Source organism: Suricata suricatta, chromosome 1 (genome assembly GCF_006229205.1).
Source record: "Suricata suricatta isolate VVHF042 chromosome 1, meerkat_22Aug2017_6uvM2_HiC, whole genome shotgun sequence".
NCBI lineage: Eukaryota > Metazoa > Chordata > Mammalia > Carnivora > Herpestidae > Suricata > Suricata suricatta.
Window position 1 is genome coordinate 25,346,577 of NC_043700.1, and position 24,348 is coordinate 25,370,924.

The following is a 24,348-nucleotide window of genomic DNA, read 5'->3' on the forward strand; positions in this document are numbered from 1 at the left end:
AACTTCCTGCTCTCTGTTACCTTATGTAAAATTTACAGCTGTCAACAGTTCTAGGATGGATCTGCTATGTCCAGAAGGAAGCTTCTATTAAAGCCACCAGGGTTAATAACACACAAAAATTCCCTGGGATACGTAACATGCAAAAACTCCGTGCTGCTACAGACCTATCCTAAATAAACAATAAAAGTGAGCCTCTATGAAGACAAGCAGTTGCCCACAACAACTAGACACATAGGTTTATGTCTTAGCCAGGATTTTCTAGAAAACAAGAGCCTGAAGCTAAAGCCAATGGACTAGCGCTTTCTTGGCAAGTGCAGCCCCGGGGAGGCAGGAACGGGGCCACACGAAGAAGTGAGGTGGAGAAGGAGGCAGAGCAGGCACCGCGAGACGCACCCGTGAGTTGGCCTGTTTCATAACGAGTGCGGATGGTCGCTCAGTCCATGAGACACCGCCAGAGAGGCTGTGTGCCCTGCTGCTTCTCACAGTAGGACGTCGTGGGAGGGTGTCTGGCTCCGGTCTGGCACTGGCCACTAGTTGTCCCATAGGACATTGCTATCCCTGTGTCTGGGGCTTCGTGGGGCAGGAAGCAGAAGCCAGGAGGTGGGGGCCTGTCAGGTCAAGCTCTGTGTGACCTAAGGACTGGGAGTAGCCATGGCAGTGGGCCCAACGGGCTGGGCGGGCAGGGTCCACTGACCCCCCCAAGTGCTACCATAATGTGGAGATGGAGCTCAAACACCTCCCTCCAATACAGAGCCAACCCTCCTCTGGGACCTACGGGCTGATACCGGGCCAGCACCCCGCCCAGTCATCAGTCACGTCGTGCTAGAAAAGCAAGCCCAGGCAGGACCCAGTTATATGGGCTCTGGCCCAGGTTTAACTCAAAATAATTTCTCTGGTTGGTTATAAGCAGAAATCATACTCTGTAACTAAAAACAAACCATTTGACTGAATACTAACTATTTTACACATTTAACAGTGTGACCAATCTCACTGACTAGAGTGTTTATAGCGTCTGTTAAAGGTTTGCATACTTTTATTGTAAAGGGCCACATAATAAGTATTTTAGCCTTCGCAGGCCATACGATCCCTGTCACGGTGACTCACCTCTGCCCTTGTAGTGCAAAAGCAGCCACAAATGACATGCACGTGAATGTGTGGCTGTTTCCCATAAATTTTACTTACAGAAACAGGGAGCAGACTAGACTTAGTCCTTAGCCCATAGTTTCTCAACCCCTACTTCTTTCCCAGTCAACCTTTCTTGTTCTCTGTAATATTTAACTTCTACCCAAATGGTATTTCACCCAAGTAGGAGGATTCCCAGCTGTACATTTAAGCTAAGTATTTTTGTATATGATCCACTTTTATTATCATTTATCTCATCTGGTTTTTACTTCTCCATAATGATAAACCCAATCTTAATTCAGATACAGCTGCCATCTGTCTGTTTGCTTCGGGTTCCTCCTGTCCATCCTCGTAAGAACTCAGTTCTTGCTAGTATTTCACTTTTCCCACTCGTCAAAACTCACCAGGTATTTTCTGTCATTGGTTGTGTGACGAACTATTGAGCCTGCTGACAGTTTACAGGAAACCAGTCTATCAAATCCCATCCCGTTCCTCCTCACATTTGAAAGTGACATTTGAAACTAGCTTGCCTTGTGCTAAATATTTTTTTTTATAAAATCAACAAACCTAACAATCTTATTACTCTAAGATCAAGTGCCTCCTTCAAGGCATCACCTTCCTTTCTTTCCTTTTCTTCTTTAGACAAATGCTTTTCTGTAGAGTGACCCTTGGCAAATCCTTTCTGCAATTCAGCACCATGAAGATGGCTCACGCGCCTCCGGGGCATCACTCAGTGATCGGCAGGCCGAGTGTGAACGGGCTGGCGTACGCCGAGTACGTCATCTACAGAGGCGAACAGGTATGCTGGTCCTCAAATAAGCATGACCGAGCTGCTGAGGTGTCAGTGCACGGAGCGCTCAGAGCAGCTCTCATTTAGAGAATTTTCTTTTTTTTTAATATTTCATGTATTTGTAAATGTTTACTACTTTTTTTTTTTGTACAGTGGGGGCGGGGGTGGGTAGAGAAAGGGGGAGAGAGAGAATCCCAAGCAGGCCCCTACACTCGGACTCAGTGAAGAGCCCTACACAGGGCTTGATCCCACCACCATGAGATCGTGACCTGAGCCCAAACCAAGAGTTGGATGCTTAACCAGTTGAGTCACCCGGGTGCCCCTAAAGAGTTTTCTGGATGGATGTACTTGCCCTAGACTGGTCACATGAGTTGAATCTCTATATTTCTGATCATGGTACTTAACATAGAACAGTACCCTTCTGAGTTGTAAAGCTATAGTACATTGAAATCTGCCAACTACTTGAGGCTCCAAAGTAAAATTGTCAACAAAGCAGGAAAACTTTCTATCATTTTCCGCCCCAGCCCTTAACTCTCACCGCACTGCTCCATGCCTACCAACCTGTCTGAAAACAAAGATCAGTTTGTCTGAACTTCATTGAATTCCAAATGTATACCTTAACTACTCTGATGGAGATGAGGAAAACAAAGGAGAAAGCAGAAATTAAGGACAAGTAACAAATGAGAACAACATTTTATTATATGCCGTCAGTTGTGGACCACGTGGGATATGGAGTAAGGGTAGGAATTGCACACAAATCCCAAACTCCATTTAGTAGACGTGTTGATTGTAAGGATATGCGCAAAGCAATTAAACGCCTTTAGGTGTGCTGTAGGATTGAGCAAATGAGTAAAGGTGTTAATGTTTGATTTGGGACCTGGGATTCTCATGGTGGAAGAACGGACGTACAAAAATGCCGTGGGGGGATGGTAAGAATGACTCTGTAGAGATGGGATGAAATTGGAGGTATCGATAGGAACTCATGATTTCTAACATATATAGAAACATATATAACATACACACACACACATATATATTTTATTTATATATATATACACATATATATATATAAATAAACAGAGAGAGAGAGAGCTAACGGCAGAGGAGTACACAGGGAGGGAATACTGGATTTGGAAAATCATCATCTTGAAACCACTGTGGCAAGAATCATAAATAGATCCTAAATCTAGGAGATAGTTTTGATAAGAAAAATGATATTTGCATGATATTCTTATTAACTACAAAGGAGAAGAAAACAGGAATTATACATTGGAGAAAGGGGGCCAATACCTTGACCAGATGATCAAAATTAACATCACCAATGAGGGACAGATAGAAATAGAGTGTGCCGCTAGATCCATTCTGAGAAGGGCATTCGTCTGTGCAGTATTCAAGCCAAGAATGCATAGCTCTGGTCTAATAAAAAATGAGGAATGTTCTAGTGAAAAAAAATACGGAATGGAGTACCTGGGTGGCTCCTCTGGTTAAATGTCCAACTCTTGATTTTGGCTCAGGTCATCATCTTGCTGTTTGGGAGATTGAGCCCCACATTGGGCTCTGGGTTCAGCCCAGAGCCTGCTTGGGATCCTCTCTCCCTCTGTGTCCCTCCCCGGCTTGTGCTGCACGCCTGCACGCGCTCACTCGCTCTCTCAAAGTGAAGAAATAAACTTTTTTTTAATGTGGGCGAATTAGATTTTTCAGAAATGTAAATATGATAAAAGAGAATGGCTTTAGAAACTTTCTAGATTAGGGGCACCTGGGTGGCTCAATCGGTTAAGCATCTACCTTCAGCTCAGGTCATGATCTCACAGTTCATGGGTTTAAGCCCCCGCGCTGGGCTCTGTGCTGACAGCTCAGAGCCTGGAGCCTGCTTTGGATTCTGTGTCTCCCTTTCTCTCTGCTCCTCCCTTGCTTGCACTCTGTCTGTCTGTCTGTCTCTCTCTCTCTCTCTCTCTCAAAAATAAATAAACACTTTAAAAAAATTTTGTAATAGAAAAACAACTTTCCACATTAAATGAAACCCAAGAGACAGGACAACTAACTTAAGGCCTTGCCCCCCAGTTGGATCTGGTATTGGAAGAGAAACAGCATTATTAAATCCACTGAGGGGGCGCCTAGGTAGCTCAGTTGATTAAGCATCTGACTCCTGATCTCTCGGCTCAGGTCACGATCTCATGGTTCATGAGTTTGAGCCCTATGTTGGGCTGCTTGGGATTGTCTCTCTCTCTCTCTCTCTCTGCCCCTCCCCCTGCTGTCTCTCAAAAATAAACTTCTTAGGAAATCAACTGAGAACATTGGAATATGAAGGATAGATATAACAAAGTATTGTATCAGCATAAAATTATAGGTTGATCCTGTGCTTATGTAAGAGAGTATCCCTATTCTTAAGAAATAAAGCCTGGCATATTTAGGGGTAAAAAACCATGATGATATAGAACTTACTCTCAAATGGCTCAAGAAAAATATGGGCCTGTGTCTGTCTCCCTCGCGTATAGGGAGGAGAGGGAGAGGGTACGTGACAGAGCAAAAGGGGTAAGTAAAAGCTTAACAACAGGTGGATACGGGTAACGCGTGTACAGGTGTTTGGGTGACATTTTCATGTTTGCAGTGTAATATAAGTTGGCATTTGTTTCCAAATAAAAAGTTTAAAAACTGCCAAAGAACAAATTTGTCAAAATTTTCTGTGTAAATCAGAAACCCCACACTTGTAGAGAAAATGCTTTCACTTTGATCCAGTAATTCCACTTCTAGAAATTTGCATTCAGTATAATCAATGATGACCCCCACCAAAAAGAAACGCACAAAGCCATATAAGCATGTTCATCACTGTCTTGATTACCACAGTGAAAAATTGAAATTGCCTAAATGTTCAACGAAGAGAATGATTAAATAGGTGTTAGTGTATTTATATGCCTGCGAGTTTTAAAAAACATATTTACAGGATTTATGTTAAACAGAGGCAATCCCGAAACTGAAGAGCAGTTATCTCTGCATATTGAGATTTTAGGCGATTTCAGTGTCTTCACCATACACTTTTCAAGGAAGTTACCTATGGTAAAAATAATGTATTTCGTATTTGGGCAGAAAGAAATAATAAGGGCTACTTCCAGAATAATAGACTTATATTTCTGCTATTTGCTGATCAATCATTTCCCCAGTAACTTGGCTTGAAACTGGCTTAGAATCTCTTGCTAAAAGAATGTAGAGAATGACGGGGTCCAAATCCGTTTGAAAGAAAAACATCCTTCCACAATGAAATGCAGGTGGTAGTTACTTTATTTCAGGGGAGTACCTTGTTCTTCCATATCTGGGTGCACGTGCTTGCATGGATATTGTTAACTGTACTGTCTAGTCATTGAGTCCTTTTTCCGTGTCCATTTCAGCAGTCGCTCCTAAATTTCACGTGAAGTTTTCTTGCGCTAGCTTTACTTCATTCCTCTTAGTTACACCTTAAATCATCCTTCACCCTTAGTGCTAACACTTCCAAGAACACACAAATGTCTTATTCGGAGGGTTGTTTTAAGGCGTGTCATTCATCATTGGTGAGATTGTTTCTTTCTTTAGAATTGAAAAGATATATTCAAAATTATGCTTGGAAGAAAAGCGGTTCTGATTTTAGTATATGGCTGGACTCGAAATGCCAGGAGTATTCTCATATGTTGTACTTTAAGTGTCACATTAAATTAGACATAAAGGAGAGGTAGTCTCTGGCCATTGGCTGCTACAGAGATCTAGCCTTAATTTTACTGAAATGACATGAACAATGTAGTTATTTAACCTGGAAAGTGGAAAATTGTACAATAATTTATAGCATGATTTTCGAGCATATAAAATTATTCAAGAGACCGTGCTTCTTCTTCCCTGCTGTGAAGAATAAACTGAACGCATTGGAGTTTAGATAGCAGTGGGCATTTGGGTTAAGGAATAGTTCCTGAAAGGCAGTTAGTTACCAAGGTGGTGGTTGAATTTTTTCTTAGAGGAGCTTAAAAATCACACACATTCCATGCTTTTAGAACGAGCGTGGAGGTAAAGTGACGTGACAGGAAGTATCATGTGTTGGCTGATCCTGCACCTTTCTTGGCCTGTGGTGAACCGATCCCTTGTCTTAGGTCCCTCTGGACTTGAGTGTCTGTCATCAGTCTCCCAGCCGTACACACAACCAGAGCCGTGGCCCAACCGCTAGCAGCCAGGCCCCTCGAGTCATTCACACCCCTGGAGTCTTGGAATCTGCCGGCTAAAATCTACGTGTGACAGGGATCGCCCCACACAGGGCACCACCAGAACGTAAACACCAGTATTATCAAATCCTTCGCTTCAGCGGCTTTCTGCAAGCAAAAAGAACGTGTCACACGAAGCACGGTAGATAGGACATTTCACCGGGACAAAAGGAAGGAGTGCACTTCACACTCGTTTTTGACACTTGGCACATGCCAGCTTGGCTTATTTTTTCAGTTCTTTTTCTGGGTCTGACTTGTCTTCCCAAGCAAGGCTGGAAGCGCCTTGACATCCACGGACCTTATCTCCCCGCAGAGTGCTTTTTTTACCCAGCAATGCTCAATACGTGTATATTGGGGGTCAGTAAATACTTTTCTTGACCATTAAAGCATCTCATTGACTAGGCAGTTTGTCCATTTCTCCAGCAGTGTCTAGAGTTTTTATACCCAACTCTAGAATTAGTAGATTTGCTGACTTACCTATTGTAGTAACTAGTTAACTAAAATACTATTTAAAACCATTTCAAGCATTAAGCCATGTTCAAATCATAATAAAATAAGACTACAGACTTTCTAGTTCTTGAAGCTTCAGATTGGAAAGTCAGGAGAAATGAAGATTATTAATCATGTTACTCCAGCTAGAGGTACTAAGAAGACAGAAGCCATCGCTGTTTTTAGGTCAAACCAGAACAGACTAGAATTTGGGGAAAGAATATTATGAGTTGTAGTGTTTCCTTACCAGTGTACACAGTTGTACTTAAAAACACGTTTATATTTTTTGTTGTTTTTATTCTTGCTGAGACGCCCTCATGGGGGACTTGTCTTTAATATATCATAATAATACTGTTAATTGTGACAACTTACACATACTAGATTCTTAGTAGGCCAAATCCATACTAAGATCTTTGTACTTAATCCTCACAAAAATCTTAGTATTATTACTGATCCCCTGTATAGATGAGAAAAGTGGAGACAAAGACCTGTAACAGTTTCTGCCTCCTAAAAATCTGATGTAAAATTAGAGAGAAATAATTCAGTCATGTTTATTTCTGCACTTTAAATATTCAACAGCCCAGGGGTTTTTTTCTCGATTATCAACTGGATATTCTCTATGCTGCACTTTTCACCCCCGTGACTTACTTAAATAACTACAATTTTGTACTTCTTAATGCCTGTCTTCTATTTCTCCCATCCCCTGCCTCCCTCCCATCCGGCAACCACCAGTTGATTCTCTGCATTTGTGAGGCTGGGTTTGTTTAAGTTGTTTTTTAAGTTTTTATTTAAATGTCAGCCGGCATACAGTGTAACACTAGTTTCCAGTGTACAGTATGGTGCTCCCACACTTCCGTCCATCACCAGTGCGCGCCTCAATCCCCACCATCTATTTCACCCATCCCCCCACCCACCGCCCCTCTGTAACCATCAGTTCTCCATTGTTAAGGGTCTGTTTCTTGGTTTGTCTTTTTCCCTTTGCTCATTTGTTTTGTTTCTTAAATTCCACATATGAGTGAAATCCTATGGCATCTGTCATTCTCTGATTTATTTCAGTCTAGCATTATGCTCTCATTATGTCATCACAGATGGCAAGCTTTCATTCTTTTTCATGGCTGAGTAATACTCCATTGTGTGTGTATACGCCACTTCTTATTTATCCATTCATCAGTCAGTGGATGCTTCAGCTGTTTCCATAATTTGACTACTGTAGATAATGCTGTTATTATAAACATCAGGGTGCGTGTATCCCTTTGACTTGATGTTTTGTATTCTTTGGGTGGATACCCAGTAGTGTGATTGCTAGATCATAACACAGGACTTTTTTTGATTTTGTGAGGAACACCGTACTGTCTTCCATATGGCTGCACCAGTTTGCGTTCCCACCAACAGTGCACGATGGTTACTTTTTCCCCACATCCTCGCCACCACCTGTCGTTTCTTGTGTTCTTGATTCTAGTCATTCTGACAGGTGTGAGGTGAGATCTCATTATAGTTTTTATTTGCATTTCCCTGACCGTAAGTGATAATGAGCATCTTTTCATGTGTGTTGGCCATCTGGAAGTCTTCTTTGGACAAATGTTTGTTCATGCCTTTTGCCTATTTTTTAAATTGGATTATTTGGTCTGGGGGTGTTGAGTTGCATGTTTTTTATATATTTTGGATACCAACCCTTTACCAGCTATGCCATTTGCAAGTAGGTTGCCTTTTAGTTTGTTGATTGCTCCTTCCCTGTGCAGAAACTTCTTATTTCAGTGAAGTCCCAGCAGTTCATTTGTGCTTCTGTTTCCCTTGCCTCAGGCACATACCTAGAAAAGAATTGCTATGGCCAATGTCAGAGAAATTATTGCCTGTGCTCTCTTCTAAGATTTTTGTGATTTCAAGTCTCACATTTAGGTCTTTAATCCATTTTGAATTTTATTTTTGTGTATGGCATAAGAAAGTGGTTCAGTTTCATTTTTTTGCATGATACTGTCCAGTTTTCCCAACACTGTTGAAGAGACCTTTTTCCCATTGGGTAATCTTGCCTACTTTGTTGAAGATTAATTGACCATGTAACTGTGGGTTTATTTCTGGGTTTTCTGTTCTGTCCCACTGATCAGTGTGTTTGTTTTTGTGCGGGTATCACACTGTTTTGGTCACTACAACTTTGTAATATAGCTTGAAGTCAGTGATGCCTCCAGCTTTGCTTTTCTTTTTCAAGATAGCTTTGGCTGTTTAAGGTCTTTTGTGGATCCTTATAAATTTTATGATAGTTTGTTCTAGTTCTGTGCAAAACACTGTTGATACTTTGATAGGGATTGCATTGGGTATATAGATGGCTTTGGGTAGTATAGACATTTCAGTATTTATTCTTCCAATCTATGAGCATGGAATACTTTCCATTTCTTTGCGTCACCTTCAATTTCTTTCATCGGTGTTTTATAGTTTTCAGAGTACAGGTGTTTCACCTATTTGGTCACAGGCTGCATTCCTAGGTATCTTATTACTATTTTTGGGTGCAATTGTAACTGTCATTGATTCCTTGGTTTCTCTTTCTGCTGCTTCATTATTGGCGTATAGAAATGCAACAGATCTGTACATTGATTTTTGTATCTTGCAATTTTACTGAATTCATTTATTAATTCTAGCAGATTGGGGTGCATTCTTTAGGGCTTTCTAAATATAGATAGTATAGAATACGGCATAGGATGTCATCTGCAAATAGTGAAAGTTTTACTTGTTCATTGCCAATTAGGATGCCTCTTACTTCTTTGTGTTTTCCGATTGCTGTGCCAGGACTCCCAGTACTATGTGGAATAACAGTGGTAGGAGCAGACATCCTTGTCTTGTTCCTGGTCTGATGGAGAAAGCTCTCAGTTTTACCCCACTGAGGATGATGTCAGCTGTGGGCTTTTCGCGTATGACCTTTTTTATGTTGCCGTGTGTTCCCTCCAAACCTGCTTTGTTGAGGATTTTTATCATAAATGGATGTTGTATTCTATCAAATGTTTTTTTCTGCATTTATTGAAATGATCATATGGCGCCTGCCCTTTCCCTTATTGGTGTGATGTATCACACTGATTGACCTGTGAATATTAATACCCTGGCAGCCCAAGAATAAATCCCACTTGATTGTGGCGAATGACTTTTATAATGTATTGTTGGATTTGGTTTGCTAGCATTTTCTTGTGTTTGGTTTGTGTTGTTTTCTAGATTCCATATATAAGTGAAAGCATGTGCCATTTGTCTTCCTCTGCCTGACTTCACTCAGGAAATGCCCTCGAAGGCCATCCATGTTGTCCCTAATGGCAAGATCTCATTTTTTTAACGGCTGAGTAACACACACATATATACACCACACCTTCTTTATCCATTCATCCGTCAGTAGACGCTTAGGTTGCTTCTGTCTTGGCTACTGTAAATAATGCTGCAGTGAACAGAGATGTTCATGTATCCTTTTGAAACTCCAGGGGTTTTTTATCCATTTTTTAAACATTATTCCATATCTCTATACAAGTAATTTGTAAGTCAGCATTCGGCAAATTATTTTTGGGTCCAAAACACTTACCTCACCGAAGAGTCCTACTTTCCAGCCCGAGACTGCTCTGAAATGCTGCCTCTAGCTGTCTCATTATACTAGGGTTGAAGAACCCCGATGTAGTGCACGTGGATATCCAGGGGGTTTTGCCCCCGCGACTCAGTTGTCTTGGTAGTGACTTCTGGTGAAGGTTTGTAACAACTTCCCCTAAGAAGTACTTTTTCTATGTCAGATACTGAGCCTCTCATTTTATGTACTGCAAGGAAAAGAGAGGAAAGAGAATGTATGTGGGGGGTAGAGTCTAAATCTGAACCATTATGTTACCTGTAAAAGTGACCTTTCACTAGTGACTTGTAAACACTGTCTCCGGACTGTGGCCTCTGTGCCACTAGTGACCCCACAGCTCTCACTCTTCCTCCTTCTAGTTCAGTAGGTTCTGTTTGTGAGTCATTAATTTGAAATTAATTTAAATCTATTTACCCACATTACTCTTTCACGTAACAAACTTTTATTAAACATAGGCCGTGTGACAGCACCATGTTTTATGAGGTGACGAGAGGGAGATTTTCTCCTGCCTTAGCTCTCCTGTTAATGGCAGGTGAACGCAGCACTTTAAAGTACTCCAAGCGAAAATAACATTAAAACAGTTCTCTAGATCAGAGGGTCTGTATACGTTTATGTACAACAGACAAGTAGATCGTGTGTGCGCGTGTGCATGTGTGGTTTAGGCACCTATTGATTGGCTGGCCTTTGCAGGCTTTGGGGTATGTTCAGAATACTGGTGATGCTCGGCGGCCTCTGAGAACCCACGTGATGTCCTCCCTGCTGAAGGAGTGCTTTGTTCCCTTCCTGTCCTTTGCAGGCCTACCCGGAGTATCTCATCACTTACCAGATCATGAAGCCAGAAGCGCCTTCGCAAACCGCCACAGCCGCCGAGCAGAAGACCTAGTGAAGGCCCCCCGGGGAAAGGCCAGATCGGATTTAAACTTGGGACTGGATTACAGTGGATCATTTCCAACAAAATCAATACTCCGTAAATCCCTGACAGCCTAGAAATAAGCTGTTTGTCTTTTATAAAGCATTGCTGTAGTGATGAATACAGTATGAGTAACTGATCCGTGCTCAACTGCTACTGTTCCCTCTGAGGAAATGTTTACAGGGCGGCCTTGGACAGATCTCAGGCTCATTTGCATTGCACCTGTCCATTTCTCAAACAAGATTGCCTGATCTGGGCCTGGAAATGGAAAAAAAGACATAACATATACTTCCCCAAACTTCACAATTTACACACTACGTTTGCTTTGTCACATATGGCACGTGTATGTAACAAATACATATGTCAGGCTCATTTTAAATGTTTTCTAAACATGCATCATTCTTTTTTTTCTTTCTTTCTTTTTTTTTTGGTGTGTGTGTGTTTGTTTACTTTGAAAATGAGCCAGAGCCTTCTCGAGGATATTTTGCACAGAGTCACACTGACTAAAATCATTAGCAATGCAACATGAGCTTCTGGCTGAGTGAGACTTAGTTCCTCCCCCCCCCCTTTTTTTTTCACTTTGATCTATTTTGTATCTGTACTTCTTATCATTGTGAATCAGGTTGGGAAGGGAAAACATCATGTTTTAGTGTCCTTTTATGACGTGGCCAGTCTTACAGGGGAAAGGCACAGAGGTCAGACTGACTGAGGAGGGCAGGCTCAGAGGAGTCCCGGAAGCTGCTGGGGCCTGCTCTTCCCATCGCAGCCTGCCTGGGGTGCGTGGGGAGGGTGCCCGGTGCGGAGCGCGCAGCCAGGTCAAGGGCAGCTCAGGAAACACCGCGGGAGGGCGGGAGGGGGGGAGCAGCACGTGGTCCAGAGTATCACAGCAAGAAAGGGTCGCAGGGTCTCCTCAAAGAAAAAGTACTTCTCTTGCTTAATCCAGACCACCAGATTAGTCACCCCCAAAATTAGCTGCCTTATTTCCAAACTCGGTGGAATTATTGTACTTCATTAGAGCCACAAAAATCTTATGGTTTCTCCAGCTCAGCAAGCTAGAATTCACATCCTCTGTAGTAGATGCGCGGGGACAGTTGTGTTCACTCCAGATTGGGGGTTATTTGAGTGAGGTGCTTCCGAGAGTTTACAGAGGTCCCTGCACTACCTTTTCAAACCCTTTCTTCAAACATCTTAACAGACAAGGAGAACAAAAACTGAAACCAAAGCTCTTTTCGGTTATTTTTGTAAATGCAGGCGGAGAAATACTACACTGTTTCTGCAGGAAATTACTACTTTGTTTTGCGTGTTTTAATCAGTATTTGCCTGGTGCACATCGATGCTCCTAAAAGATTACCCATTCCAATTTTTACACTCTCCCTTTTCACCTGAACCGAATATCGAATTGACTGCATTAACTCACTTACGTTCACATGCTGTTCATCTTCTCAGCTTTGAAGCAAAATAACATAAATGCGATTAGGAAAAAAAAAGTGACACAAACTTGCTGTTTCACCTTCAACTTCTGAAAACTAATTTGTTTTTAAATGCAGGCTGATTAGGCTGCGACCTCATTTAATCTCCTAAAGGAAAATAAAATGGTTACATGCAAAAATTCTAGAATAGGCTCTTACAGTATACACTTAGCTTTCTTTTTGGCTTGAGTCCAGCACTAGAACTAGGCATCGGGAACTAGCTTGAGTTTTATAGCAGAATCTTGCATGGGTCCTCAAAATGAAATCAAGAATTAGCCTCAGTTGTTGCTTCTATTGAAGTTTTAGTGGCCCAAGCTGGGTGTTCGTGGCTTGGCTACCTGTATAATAGCACTACGATTCCATATGATGCTTCGGAGTTTAATATTTGTTAAGAGGGCTTTTTTTTCCCTCCTTTCCTTCTTCTTTGCTGTGTGTGACAATGGGCTGGAGGAATGGCGTCAGTCTTGTTTTCAGTAGCTGTGGAAGTGTGTAATACTTGCCTCCCCACTTAGAAGTAGTTCAAAATGGTAAACACAGCTGTGATTTTTAGTTCAGTAAAAGGGTTAATGTGGTATAGATATCAAAAGCATCATAGCTTTATTAAAAAGATAAAGCCACTGTTCAGCTGTGGTTATATGTTGTTTCCATCACACTAACTAGATTAATAGATGTGTTACACTTCAGCCTCACACTTGAGACGTCACACCGTGGTTCAGCATCTCACCTGCCGACGTTCTGTGTCTGACGTCGCGTGTGCCGAGTAAGCGCACTTGTGCGAGGAAGACATTTGCGATGCTTCGTATCTTGTGACGATTCCAGTGTATAGTCGTTGTCGAAAGACTGTGTATATATTATTCATCTGCTAAGAGAATGGGTTAATTGATATTTCACAGGAGCCAAATACATTTTTTTCAAAACTTGAAAACCAAAGGTCATCCTGAGTGCCCACAGGTTAGTAACGGTTGATTACATTTGGAGCGTCCATCCATAGCAGGTGACCATCCCTTTGGAATATAGAAGCATGGCGTTCACTTTAGGCCGAAACCCATTTGCTGTCCTGCATATGCACTACAGAGGAGCACTGGCAGGTGGAGGCCATCGGTGTGGCCTCCCCTGAACTTGCCCTTCAGTTTTCCCAAACGAGGGGAAGAGAGGTTGAACACCTCCACTGGCCTTACCGCAGTTCGAAAGGCGGATCTCCTAGCCCGATGCTGCCAGTTCCCTGCATATTGCCGGCTGGGTTCTAACTCCTAAGTTGAGTGCTCTGGACACTCCTTGCACTTGGCCTTCTTCCCTTTTCCTCAGGTTGCTAGTCTGGAATTATAAGTAGCTCCAGCAGTTACCTTTGACCCCACTCCCTTTCCTCCTTTTTTCATCTTGAGTCTTGCAAAAGGAGATGGTACTTCTGCATCCCTAGCACAGCCGGGTCTGGTAGGAGGCGCCTGGGCTCTGCCTGGAAGATTCTGCCAGTTTGTTAGCAAATGACAGCGTGGAGACCAGAGTTTTACTTGTATGCAAAATAATAGCAGTAGGACCAGATTTCTCACATACCTTTTCCTTCTTGGAATTTGGAATTTCTAGCTTTTCAGTAACATAAATAGAATGAGTAGTATTAGGATGTTTTCATGACAGCCTCCTTGTGCCCCTTGAGCTTGACGTCAGCGGCTAGATTAATTTCCCTTTGCTCCCAAAATAGCAAAGTCCATTGATATATAGAGAGAAATGCCCGAACGTGGCAAATAAAGTAATAGACTAATATTCTATTATTACAGTCTTTATGCAGAAACGAGCCCCTCGGTGTTCTCTGGAAGAACACGGGGTGGCCTGGGTTTTTCTTTATTTCGGTCCAGCTGCCGACAGCACAGGGGCCAGTGGCCGTTGCTCGCCCTCCTTCCCCACGTGCCAGTTCTCCGGGCCCCTGTAAGCAGCCGTGCGAACAGAGGTGGGGCGTGTGCCCCAGCACCTCGCCTCGTGTGGCCAGAGCCCACTCGAAGGACAACGTGCATTTCCCGCCAGGCAGTTCTTTTCCTTCCACAGGGCTGTCGACTTCAGTCATTCGGGGAACACTCCAAACCGACGTCAAGATAGGGTCCCGAATGCCAGAAATTCATTTAAAGACTAAACTTAAACTTGCTCGATGTCAATTCAGTGACAGAAAAAGGAACAGTGATGGTGAAGATAATATTTGAGCTTTGGTCGGACACATCTAGCACATGAATAGGAAATGCTTTTTTGAAAAGCCGCGCTAAAGCGTGGGGCATCTTCAAATACCTTGTGCATTCTGAAATTAATAGGCAATTAAATGTTTCCTCTTAGGAAAAAGCCTTAACTATGGCAGAAACTTTTTAACCTTTTATAGTCTAGTAAATAAAAAATTAGAATTCCATTTCTTAGTGTTTGAAAGGCGTCAGTCGGGTGTGTCTCCGTGTCTGTCACACCCATAAAGCTGATGTGACGAGGGTGCCTATTTCACAAGTAATGCTCCCTTACATGCCAAGGAGCAGATCTAATCAATCCCTCCCGACTTCTCGATGCCTGACATTCCTGGGCAACCAGATATTCTGGTTTAAAGAAATGCTAGCAAGATTTCGAAACCTAGTCAGCATTGGGGGGGGGGGGGGGGGGGGGGGGGGGGGGGGGGAGGAGGGGACAGCAGCAACCCACGAAGTGATACCCAAGCTGTTTTCTCCTCATAAGCCACGGTTATGAGTGAAGGGCAGTAGGAAGCTCCAGATTTTACACCCCATGAGACTGAACCCACTCACGGTGCGACCCGGTTTATACATGTGCCAGAAGCCCCGCCTCCTTGGAAGTAACATTCACGCCGCACAGGTGATTGCATTTGGACTCTTCCTCCATTCAGGTTTCCTTTCCCACTTTACGCTGTCACACTCCCCCGACCATTCGTCTTTTCAAACAGACCTCTCGTGCCCCACAGTTCAGATTGTTTTGCTACTTTTACATCTGTCTGTGCATTTCTGCAGGCAGCCCTGAAAGCCCTTTGTCGACTGAGAGTGTTTGCAGAGAAACGCAGGAAAACTGGTGGTGGGGCACTCACACTCCCATGCCCCTCCCAAGGTTCAGGATGAGGAGCTAGAAAACAGCAGTATGAATGGGAACCAAAATCCTTGAGGCTAATAGCCTCGACCTAGAAGATGACCTTGACCCTATAACCATTGTATTCATTACACAAAATAAGCTCTTCATACAATAGCTGCTTCTGCTTCCATTGTTTCAGGATCATCTGTCTTAGTAGTAGTAGTATTTGTCTTTGATGGCTACACTCTATAAAGGTACTTTTATCAACAAGGTTTCTCAAAATCATGTACAAAACCAGCTTTGAGGAAATCTAAGAGTGTTTCCTGGCAACAGCATTTGGAGTAGAGATCCTATGTTCCCATTGTGACGTTGGTCCATGTGCGTAACCATTGTAGTGACTCCTTGGTTCATTATTGGTGTTGTTTTTATTCTTAGTCTCTCTTTGACCCACCAGTGACAGGGGGTTCCAGTTCCCTCACTTTGCTTTTTTGCATTTGTCCATGTGTAGGATTGCCAGGTGAAATACAAGGCACCCAGTTACATTTGAATTTTAGATAAATAATTTTGTAGCTTAAATATGTTTCATGCACTCTTTGGCATATATATACATATATATATGTATATATATATATATATATATACATATATATATGGTAAATAAAAAGTTTCTCATCTGAAATTCAAGCATCCTGGCTTTTTGCTTTGTCTTATTTTGTTCTACTGAATCTGGCAACCCTATCGATTTGGTCATGGGAAATCGCTTACAGCATGTAAATTCTTCTAGTCGTTACTGTCTTTCACGTGCAACAGACCTTTTTTTCCTCGTCCTCTACTTCCCAAACGAGGGCATCCGGGAACGTAACCTGCCTGCATGGTGGGTTTCTATTTAAGACATCTCTGATTATATTTAACCTGTAATTGTGCTTTGGCTAAATGTCTAACAGTACTTGTAATTGTTTAATATTCAATAAAAACATTTTTAAAATACACTGTGTACAGACAGCAGTTAGCCCTGGAGTGCCTTCATTTCCCTGCTTGTCCACTTCAGCCTGACCCCCCTTAACACAACCGACCTGACGCTGTCAGGGCACAAGTCACTGCTCTTCCTCTTGTCATCTTCCTGCTCAGATCCGTGCCGCCACCTCTGAGCTCGCACAGGAGTTAGTGACGTCCGGCAGTCGGAGGAAAAGAAACACAGGTTCCTGTTAGAAATATCTCCGCCCCGAAGGGGCCAGGCTCCGGCGGCAGGCCTCACGCCAGCTCCCGGGGCAGCACCGAGGCCCTGCACAACCTCTGTGCCGAGACTCCCTGCCGCCTCCACCCCCGGTGTGATGCCTTCCAAGCACAAGGGGCAGCGCCAAGGACGCGACATGGTGCCTGTCACGTAGCACTAAGGACGTTGTTCCCTTTTCTTCCATCTTCCTTTCTTGGTGCCTAGTGGTTCATTAGACAGCAAATTGGAAGCTAGGATTTTATCTACAACTTCTTTGCCAGAGGGAGTGTCAGTGTCACAAGGAGTCATACGTTAAGCACGTGGAGACACACTAATAACCCCACGAAAAGCAGTCGCTAGCACTGAGCCCTTATGATGAGCCAGGGACTCTATAGATATCATCATGAACAATCCCAACAACCCCACAAAATAAGGAATTTTAATCCCCATTTTACAGATGAAGAAACTGAGACTCAAAGAGGTGAAACAGCTTAGATAATTGATGTCCCAGAATTTTTTCTGTATTAGAAATTCTACGTATAGACATTCTTTCTATATTGGACTTTGTCTAAGCAGGAACGAGACCACCAAGGTGACTACCACATGGTTTCGTATCATCAACATCTCATGAGAAGATCAAGTTCTAAACACCGTGAGGCTTGAGCTGCCCCAGTGGTTTTTGCTGGCGTTAGAAAGAAATGATAGGCTGCTTTTTAAATGTCTCTTTCTGCTGCTTCATTATTCATGTATAGAAAAGCAACTGATTTCTGTATGTTAATTTTGTATCCTGTGACTTCAGTGAATTCATTCTAATAGTTCTTTGGCAGAGACTTTGACAATGATTTTCTAAAATTCAACACCAAAGGCATGATCCATGAAAGAAAGAAATTGATAAGCTAAACTTTATTAAAATTTAAAAAGCTTCTGTGAAAGACACTGGAGAAAATGAGAAGAAAAGCCACAGGCTGGGGGGAAAATACTTGCAGAAGACACGTCTGCTACAACGTACTCCTGTCCAAAGGATACAAAGAATTCCTAAAACTCAATAGTAACAAAATGGACGAACGAGCAGAGTTAAGATCTGGACAGACACTGCGTAAGATCTGGACAGACACTGCGTAAGATCTGGACAGACACTGCGCCAAAGAAGGTGAACAGGTGGCAAGGAAGCATGTGAAGAGACGCCGCACATCACTTGTCACTAGGTGGGTGCAAGCTCAAATGATGAGGAAACATCACACGCCTAGAATGGCCGAGATCCCGGCGGGGACAAGACCAAACGCTGGTGAGGACTTGGAGCAATGGGAACTCCCATCCGTTGCCAGTGGGAGCGCCCAACAGTACAGCTCCCTTCAAAGACAATTTGCCAACTTTCTCACAAAAACTAAAAACATCGTACAGTCCAGGAATTGCATTCCTTGGTATTTACCCAAAGGTCAATGAAAAGCACGTCCACACAAAAACCTGCACACGGGGGGTTGTGGTGGCTTTATTCATAACTGCCAAGATTGACAGTGACTAAGACATCCTTCGGCAGGTAAACGGATAAATAATCTGTGTTGCAGCCAGACGATGGGATTATTAGTCAGCACTGAAAATGAATGAGCTACCAAGCCATGAGAAGATGTGGAAGAAACTTGAATGCTTATCACTAAGTGAAGAAATCAAACTAAAAAGACCTTTCCAACTACATGACACTCTGGGAAAGGCAAAACCATGGCGAATGTTAACAGACCAGTGAATGCCAAGGGTTAGGTGGGAAAAGGGGGACAAGCAGGTGGGCACAGGAAATTTTTAGAGCAGTGAGAATACTCTACAGGACAAATGTCGGACTTTTGTCCAAACTCATAGAATAAACAACACCCAAGAGCGAACCCTCACAGAGACCGTGGGCATTGGGTGCCTGTGATGTGTCAGTGCAGGCGCATCCACCGTGACAGCGGAGCCACTCTGACGATGCGAGATGTTGGAAATGGGGGGAAGCCTCACACACCATGTATGTGGCAAATGGGCAGTTTTGCTGTGAATCTAAAACTGCTGTTAAGAATTCAGTCTCTTTTCAAAGAGAGAGAGAGAGAGGAGGGATAGAAACATGTTTAAGCATAGGATAGAAGATGGGTGGATGAATGGATAGATTGATAGATGATAGACTCTCTTTTATTTGAGACAGGAAACCTAGAGGTGCATATGAATAAATGAATATTAAATAGAATGTGTTAATTTTGACTTAACTCCTTTGACTTCAAGGAGGTGAACAGTGTAAACATATTAAAGAATCCTGGACTTTTAAATTAATTTGAAACTGGGGAGAGCGAAGGGGAAAGGCAAAAAGTTCTTGGTGTTTCCTCCACTTTGGACTCAGAACTGGATTTAGAGACCAGTGAGTGCACCTAAGCTGAGACCCAGGAGAACAGCGAGGCAAAGAGCAGTAAGCTGGATGAGCCCCTCTCGCGGGCCGCCAGGCGTGGGGCGCGGTCAGCGAGATGCTCCCTTGCGCAGGGCTGGGGGCCCGGCCACAGGGCAGGCGGCTGTGTTCTCTGTCTACACAGTTGTTCAAAGAAGGCAGCATGGTATATACCCAGAATTAAAAGCAGGGACTCAGAGACGTATTTGTTTAAAAAAAAAAAAAAAAAACTAAGCAAAGACAAATGACAAGAAATGTTTGCAATTCATACTATATACAAGGGGCTAATTTCTTTCATATAGAAAGAGTTTGTGAAAACCTACAGGATAAAAAAACAATCAGTTGTGCACACACAGTTCACAGAAAAAAAATACAAGTGGTTCTTGAATACATAGAAGTGTCCAATCTCATAATAAAAGAAACACAAGTTAAAATAGTAAATTAATGCAATTAACCTATCAGATTAACCCAGGAAGTTTTATTGCAAAGTGTTAGCATTTGGGTAAAACAGCAGTGAGTTGGGGGGGTGCGAAATTACATGTACTTACTTGTATATGCGTGGTATATCTTCTGGGTAAATATGTAAAAATCGGACAACATTGGTAAACGTGGGAAACCTGAGTGGCGAGGCAACATAGTTGAGAAGAAGACACTATTGTATACACGTCTGTATTTTTAAGATACTGATCATCCGTGTGAATAAATTATATAAAGAACTAAAAACTAGGAGTAAATTGGATTATTTATCTCAGACCCTGGAAGGGTTTTCACACCATATTAAGGGAAGCAAGATACAGAAAATTGCATATGATATGGTCTTGCTTTTTTACAGAGCAAATATGAAATAAAATACCTATATGCACTTATGTATACAATATATGACGATAGCTTATAATTCAGTACATTATATAAGGCTGAGCAGAGAGAGAGCTAGGGCAGGACACAGGATGTGTACAATAGTGGTTTGTTTGCAGGGTCTGGTGGAAAGAGGGAGGGAGGTCAAAAGTATTCTTTTTTTAATGTTTATTTGTTTTAAGACAGGTGAGCACACAGGCAAGCTGGGGAGGGGCAGAGAGAGAGAGAGAGAGAGAATCCCAAGCAGGCTCTGTGCTTCAGCCCAACCTCACGAATGACCTGAGCAGAGATCTAGAGACGGAAGCTTAACCGCCGGAGCCACCCAAGCACCGCAGTCGAAAAGTGTTAACTACACGTCTGACGTATTTTTGGAAGACTGTGTGTGAGTGTGTGCGCACGCGCACGCACAAGCATCTGCATCTGTCGAACATGGAGGAACCACCACCTACAAGCCACAAAAACACAGAGCTATCATGACTCATCCATTAAACAGGACCTCAAAGCATGTGGATATTTGTATATATTTTTGCTTATATGTATATATCCACGCACCCCCCCCACACACACGCATGTATAAAAACATTGGCAGAATATAAGGGTGGTAGTTTCACAGATGAGGAGTTCAGTTTGAATTCCTCAATAAAGCTATTTTACCGTGGGAAGGAAAAAGGAATAATAATTTTTTACAAATCGTGCAGCTCAGGAATTCAAGGCTCCTCTAAATTTAGCGTCTGATCTCCAGGTGGATTGCTTTCATCTGTTTGGAAACTTAAAGCAGGAGCAGTCATCTCAGCAACGACAGAAGTCGCGGTGGTGATGACAGCGTGTGAGTGCCGTTCTGCCAGTGCCTCTGTCGTTTCTGCCCGTTCGCTCCGAATGTTGGAGGCGCATCTGTTCAGTGGGAAGGTGGAGATGAAGAGGACCGGGGGAAGGGTTTCTCTTGGCTTGTCTCTTGCTGTGTCTGCTCAAAGCAATGTATTTTACATTAAATGCAGTTACACTGTTGTAAACAAATACCCAGCCTCAACATTCGGCCTAATTACAGAATTCAGCCTATCCTGGAAGCGGGCTTCTATTTCTTAATGGTCAGTGTTTCCTCTGTGATTAAGAGATAAACCCCCAACTGCCACTTGAAATTAAAAGAAGGGGCCAAGGGGCGCCTGGGTGGCACAGTTCATTCAGACTCTAACTTGATTTCGGCTCAGGTCATGATCTCACAGTTCACAAGATTGAGCCCCATATGGGGCTCTCTGTGCTGTCAGTGCGGAGCCTGCTTGAGATTCTCTTCCTGCGTCTCTTTCTGCCCCTTCCCTGCTTATGCTTTCGCTCGTGCTCTCTCTCTCTCAATCAAAATAAATAAACATTTTTTTAAAGGTACATATGGACACAGGACATCCCCGGAGTGTACTGTTAAACGAAAAAGCAGGCTGGATCAACACGTGTAAACCCGCCATCCCCTAGGGCAGGAGGCTCTGACCGAGCAAACTGACGTTTTTGCAACTCAGAAAAAGAAAGTGATTACTTAGTGTCTGTGTCCTGGCCCAGTGCCATCACTGACCTGGGGCAATTAGAGGGAATGGCGAGCTGATCACGTGGAGGGCCGGGCAGGAATTACGGAGAGCAACAAGGGAAAAAAATCCTGTCAAACACACACATTTATACAATGCATAAATAAGAGTCTCCAAGTAAGTACACCGAAATGCTCATTTGAGTTATGGAAAGTAAAAGAAGTGGGCTGCAGGGCAGAAATATGGAGGAGAAACTTTCCATTTTAACTCATCTGTTATTTGTGTTCTTGGAAATTTTGGGCAGTGAGCATATTTCCATATATTAATCATTGAACAGGTTTATTGGGATGTAATTTATATGTCACAAAGTTACCCGTCTTAGGTGTGCAATTCAGTGATTGTTCGTAAATTTACTAAATTTAAGGGTTGTGCAACACCCCCCCTCACCCCACCCTTGCAAAAGCTTCTGACACAAGTCCACTTGGAACTCTGATGGGAGACTCGCCTCAAGGCCAAGTTCGGTCACTTCCCACTGAAGCTCCCTAGGGCACCTAGCCGGAGCCGGTCCTGAGGCTATTCTCTGAAAGACGGAGCCCTGTTCGCAGAAGAGGGTCCTGGCTCCCTGTCCTGTCTGTGCTTGTGGTGGTGAGGTTCGAGGGACCTCGGTGGGACGGCTGCTAATTACCGAGAGAGAAAGCCCTCGCCACTTCATCCCGTGGATCCAGAGGCTGGACCACCTTCAGGGAGCAGACGGTCATGAAATCCCCAATCTCAAAGCAACAGACGACTTTTCTATAAAGGCCTCTCCCCCTGAAGTCACATGTTGGAGACATGGACCTTCTTGCCTTGTTTTCACCCGCTTTCCGTGCCTCAGCCTGCCCATCCGCCCTCCCTAACAAACCTCTCCCCCAAAAGAGGAGGCTCATCTCGATGGTCAGGACTCAGGACAGCCATTGGACTACAGTGCTTTCCCCTGGCGGAGGTCCCTATGCCCCAAGGTTAACACGTTTTTCTTGTTCTTTCTCCTGCCACAAAGTCCTTCCCGTCCCTTCTCTACTGGCAGCGGGGAAGGTAAGTTCTAGCAGGGCTGGCTCTTTCCCCTTAGCTCTTCCAGGTTCGTGGGGTACGAAGTTGGCCTAAGCTGGGCTGACTCAGGTCTTGTGTAAGAGCCCATTGCCGGGAGGTGGCAGATGCGTGCCCGTTGGCGGATGCTACTAAAACCTCCTTGGATGAAAATCCAGTCCAAACCTCCCCCCCACTCATGGCATCGTATGTGTCCCCAGAGAAGTAGAGGAAGGAGTTTTAGCAAGGGCTCATGGGAATGTGTCCCCCAAGCTACCCTTGTCTGCCGGCCTCGGCCGGCTGCCAGGCGCCGTCTCAGTAGCTCTGGATTCTGCTGACGGAGAATCCATCACAGTCTCCGTGTCAGGCACTCGGTGGGTCTCTGCACCTTGCTGTGCAGCAGAGAAGACACCTTGGGTGGACACAGATGTAAAAAGGTGAACTTTGGTGACAAGGTGGGGGTCCTGAAATCAGTGGTTACTTCATTCCCTCCTTGGATTGTACTTTTCCAGTGTGTCTTTACCGAACAATAGGTTTGTCTTGGATCAGAAGGGGCCACAGACAGTGTGCATGGTGGTTGAAAGCTGTTTCAGTCCTTGGAGGAGATCTTAGATGACAAATGTCTCTCAATTAGGAGCGACACTTGAGCCTGAGAAGGCTTGACACTGCTTCAAGCAAGTCGGGAGGAAGTGACTTCCAAAACCAGATCATAAACACGGTTGTTGGCTGAAACACTCACGCTAAAGCTCTGGTCTGGCTTGTGAGAATCGGACTGCTCTCGGGAGAGGGCATGTGCGGTGCTCCCAGTGACGGTTACAACTGAATTCAGCTGAAAGCATCTTTGCCAGCCATTTGAGTGCGCCATTTTGGAAGCCCAGCCTAACCGTCTCGGACTGTGCCCATCTGAGAGACGCCAAGAGAGGACTGTTCAGCTGGGCCTTTCCCAAGTTTCGAATCTACACATTCATGAGAAAAATAAAGTGGTTATTGGTTTATACAAGGAAGTTCTTAAGGAAAGCTGTCATAGTAATAGTGACAGTAATCGGAAGTCATGGTCTGGGGGTTGAATGGAAGTGGGGGGTGGGGGGTGGAAGAAGACAAAACTGTACCAGACATTCCTAAGCTGTAAATCAGAGATCACCTGTGGGAGTCTCTAGGGTCTCTGGCTCGGTAAGTGGGCCCAAGAATCTCTACTTTTCAGATAATCTCTTCACAGTAGAGGATAGAAACCCCCTCCCCCAGCTTGTCATGGTCTCCCATCCATTATTTTACCAGTTTTCCTGCCCATTTCTGTATATTTAATTCTCCAGGTGAAATCAGGATCATCTTCCCATGTTCCTCACAAATCCTGTTGGTATTGTGAGATCACATGAAATATACAGATTAATTTATGGAGAAATAATATTTTTCCAGTATTAAGTCTTTTTATCGGAGAGCATAGTGTGTCTTTTGCTTTTTTCATGTGTTCTTGGAAACCCCTGGGTAGGACTGTATGATGTGCATCAGATAGGTCTTGCCTATCTCTGGTCATTTTATTTTAGGCATTTCATCTTTTTTTTTGAAGTTGATTTATTCATTGAGAGAGACAGCGAGCAAGTGGGGCCTGACTACAGCTCCAATCACACCCTGTCTGTTACTGTTTGATTCTTCCCCGAGGAGTCTGCCTAGAGAAGTCAGGTTCTCG

The 24,348-nt window shown here is 43.6% G+C and overlaps 1 protein-coding gene across 5 annotated transcripts in view; it reads left to right on the forward strand.

Annotated features, from left to right (window-relative positions):
* Positions 1–11,522, forward strand: part of TNKS (tankyrase) — a 204,371-nt gene extending 192,849 nt beyond the window's left edge. For all 5 annotated transcript variants that reach the window (XM_029935504.1, XM_029935480.1, XM_029935487.1 and 2 more), the window contains 2 exons: positions 1,765–1,921; positions 11,001–11,522. In XM_029935504.1, coding sequence (XP_029791364.1) covers positions 1,765–1,921; positions 11,001–11,087 — 244 coding nt within the window. In that variant the 3' untranslated portion in view covers positions 11,088–11,522. The remainder of the gene's footprint in view (positions 1–1,764; positions 1,922–11,000) is intronic.
* The last annotated feature ends 12,826 nt before the right edge of the window (positions 11,523–24,348 follow it).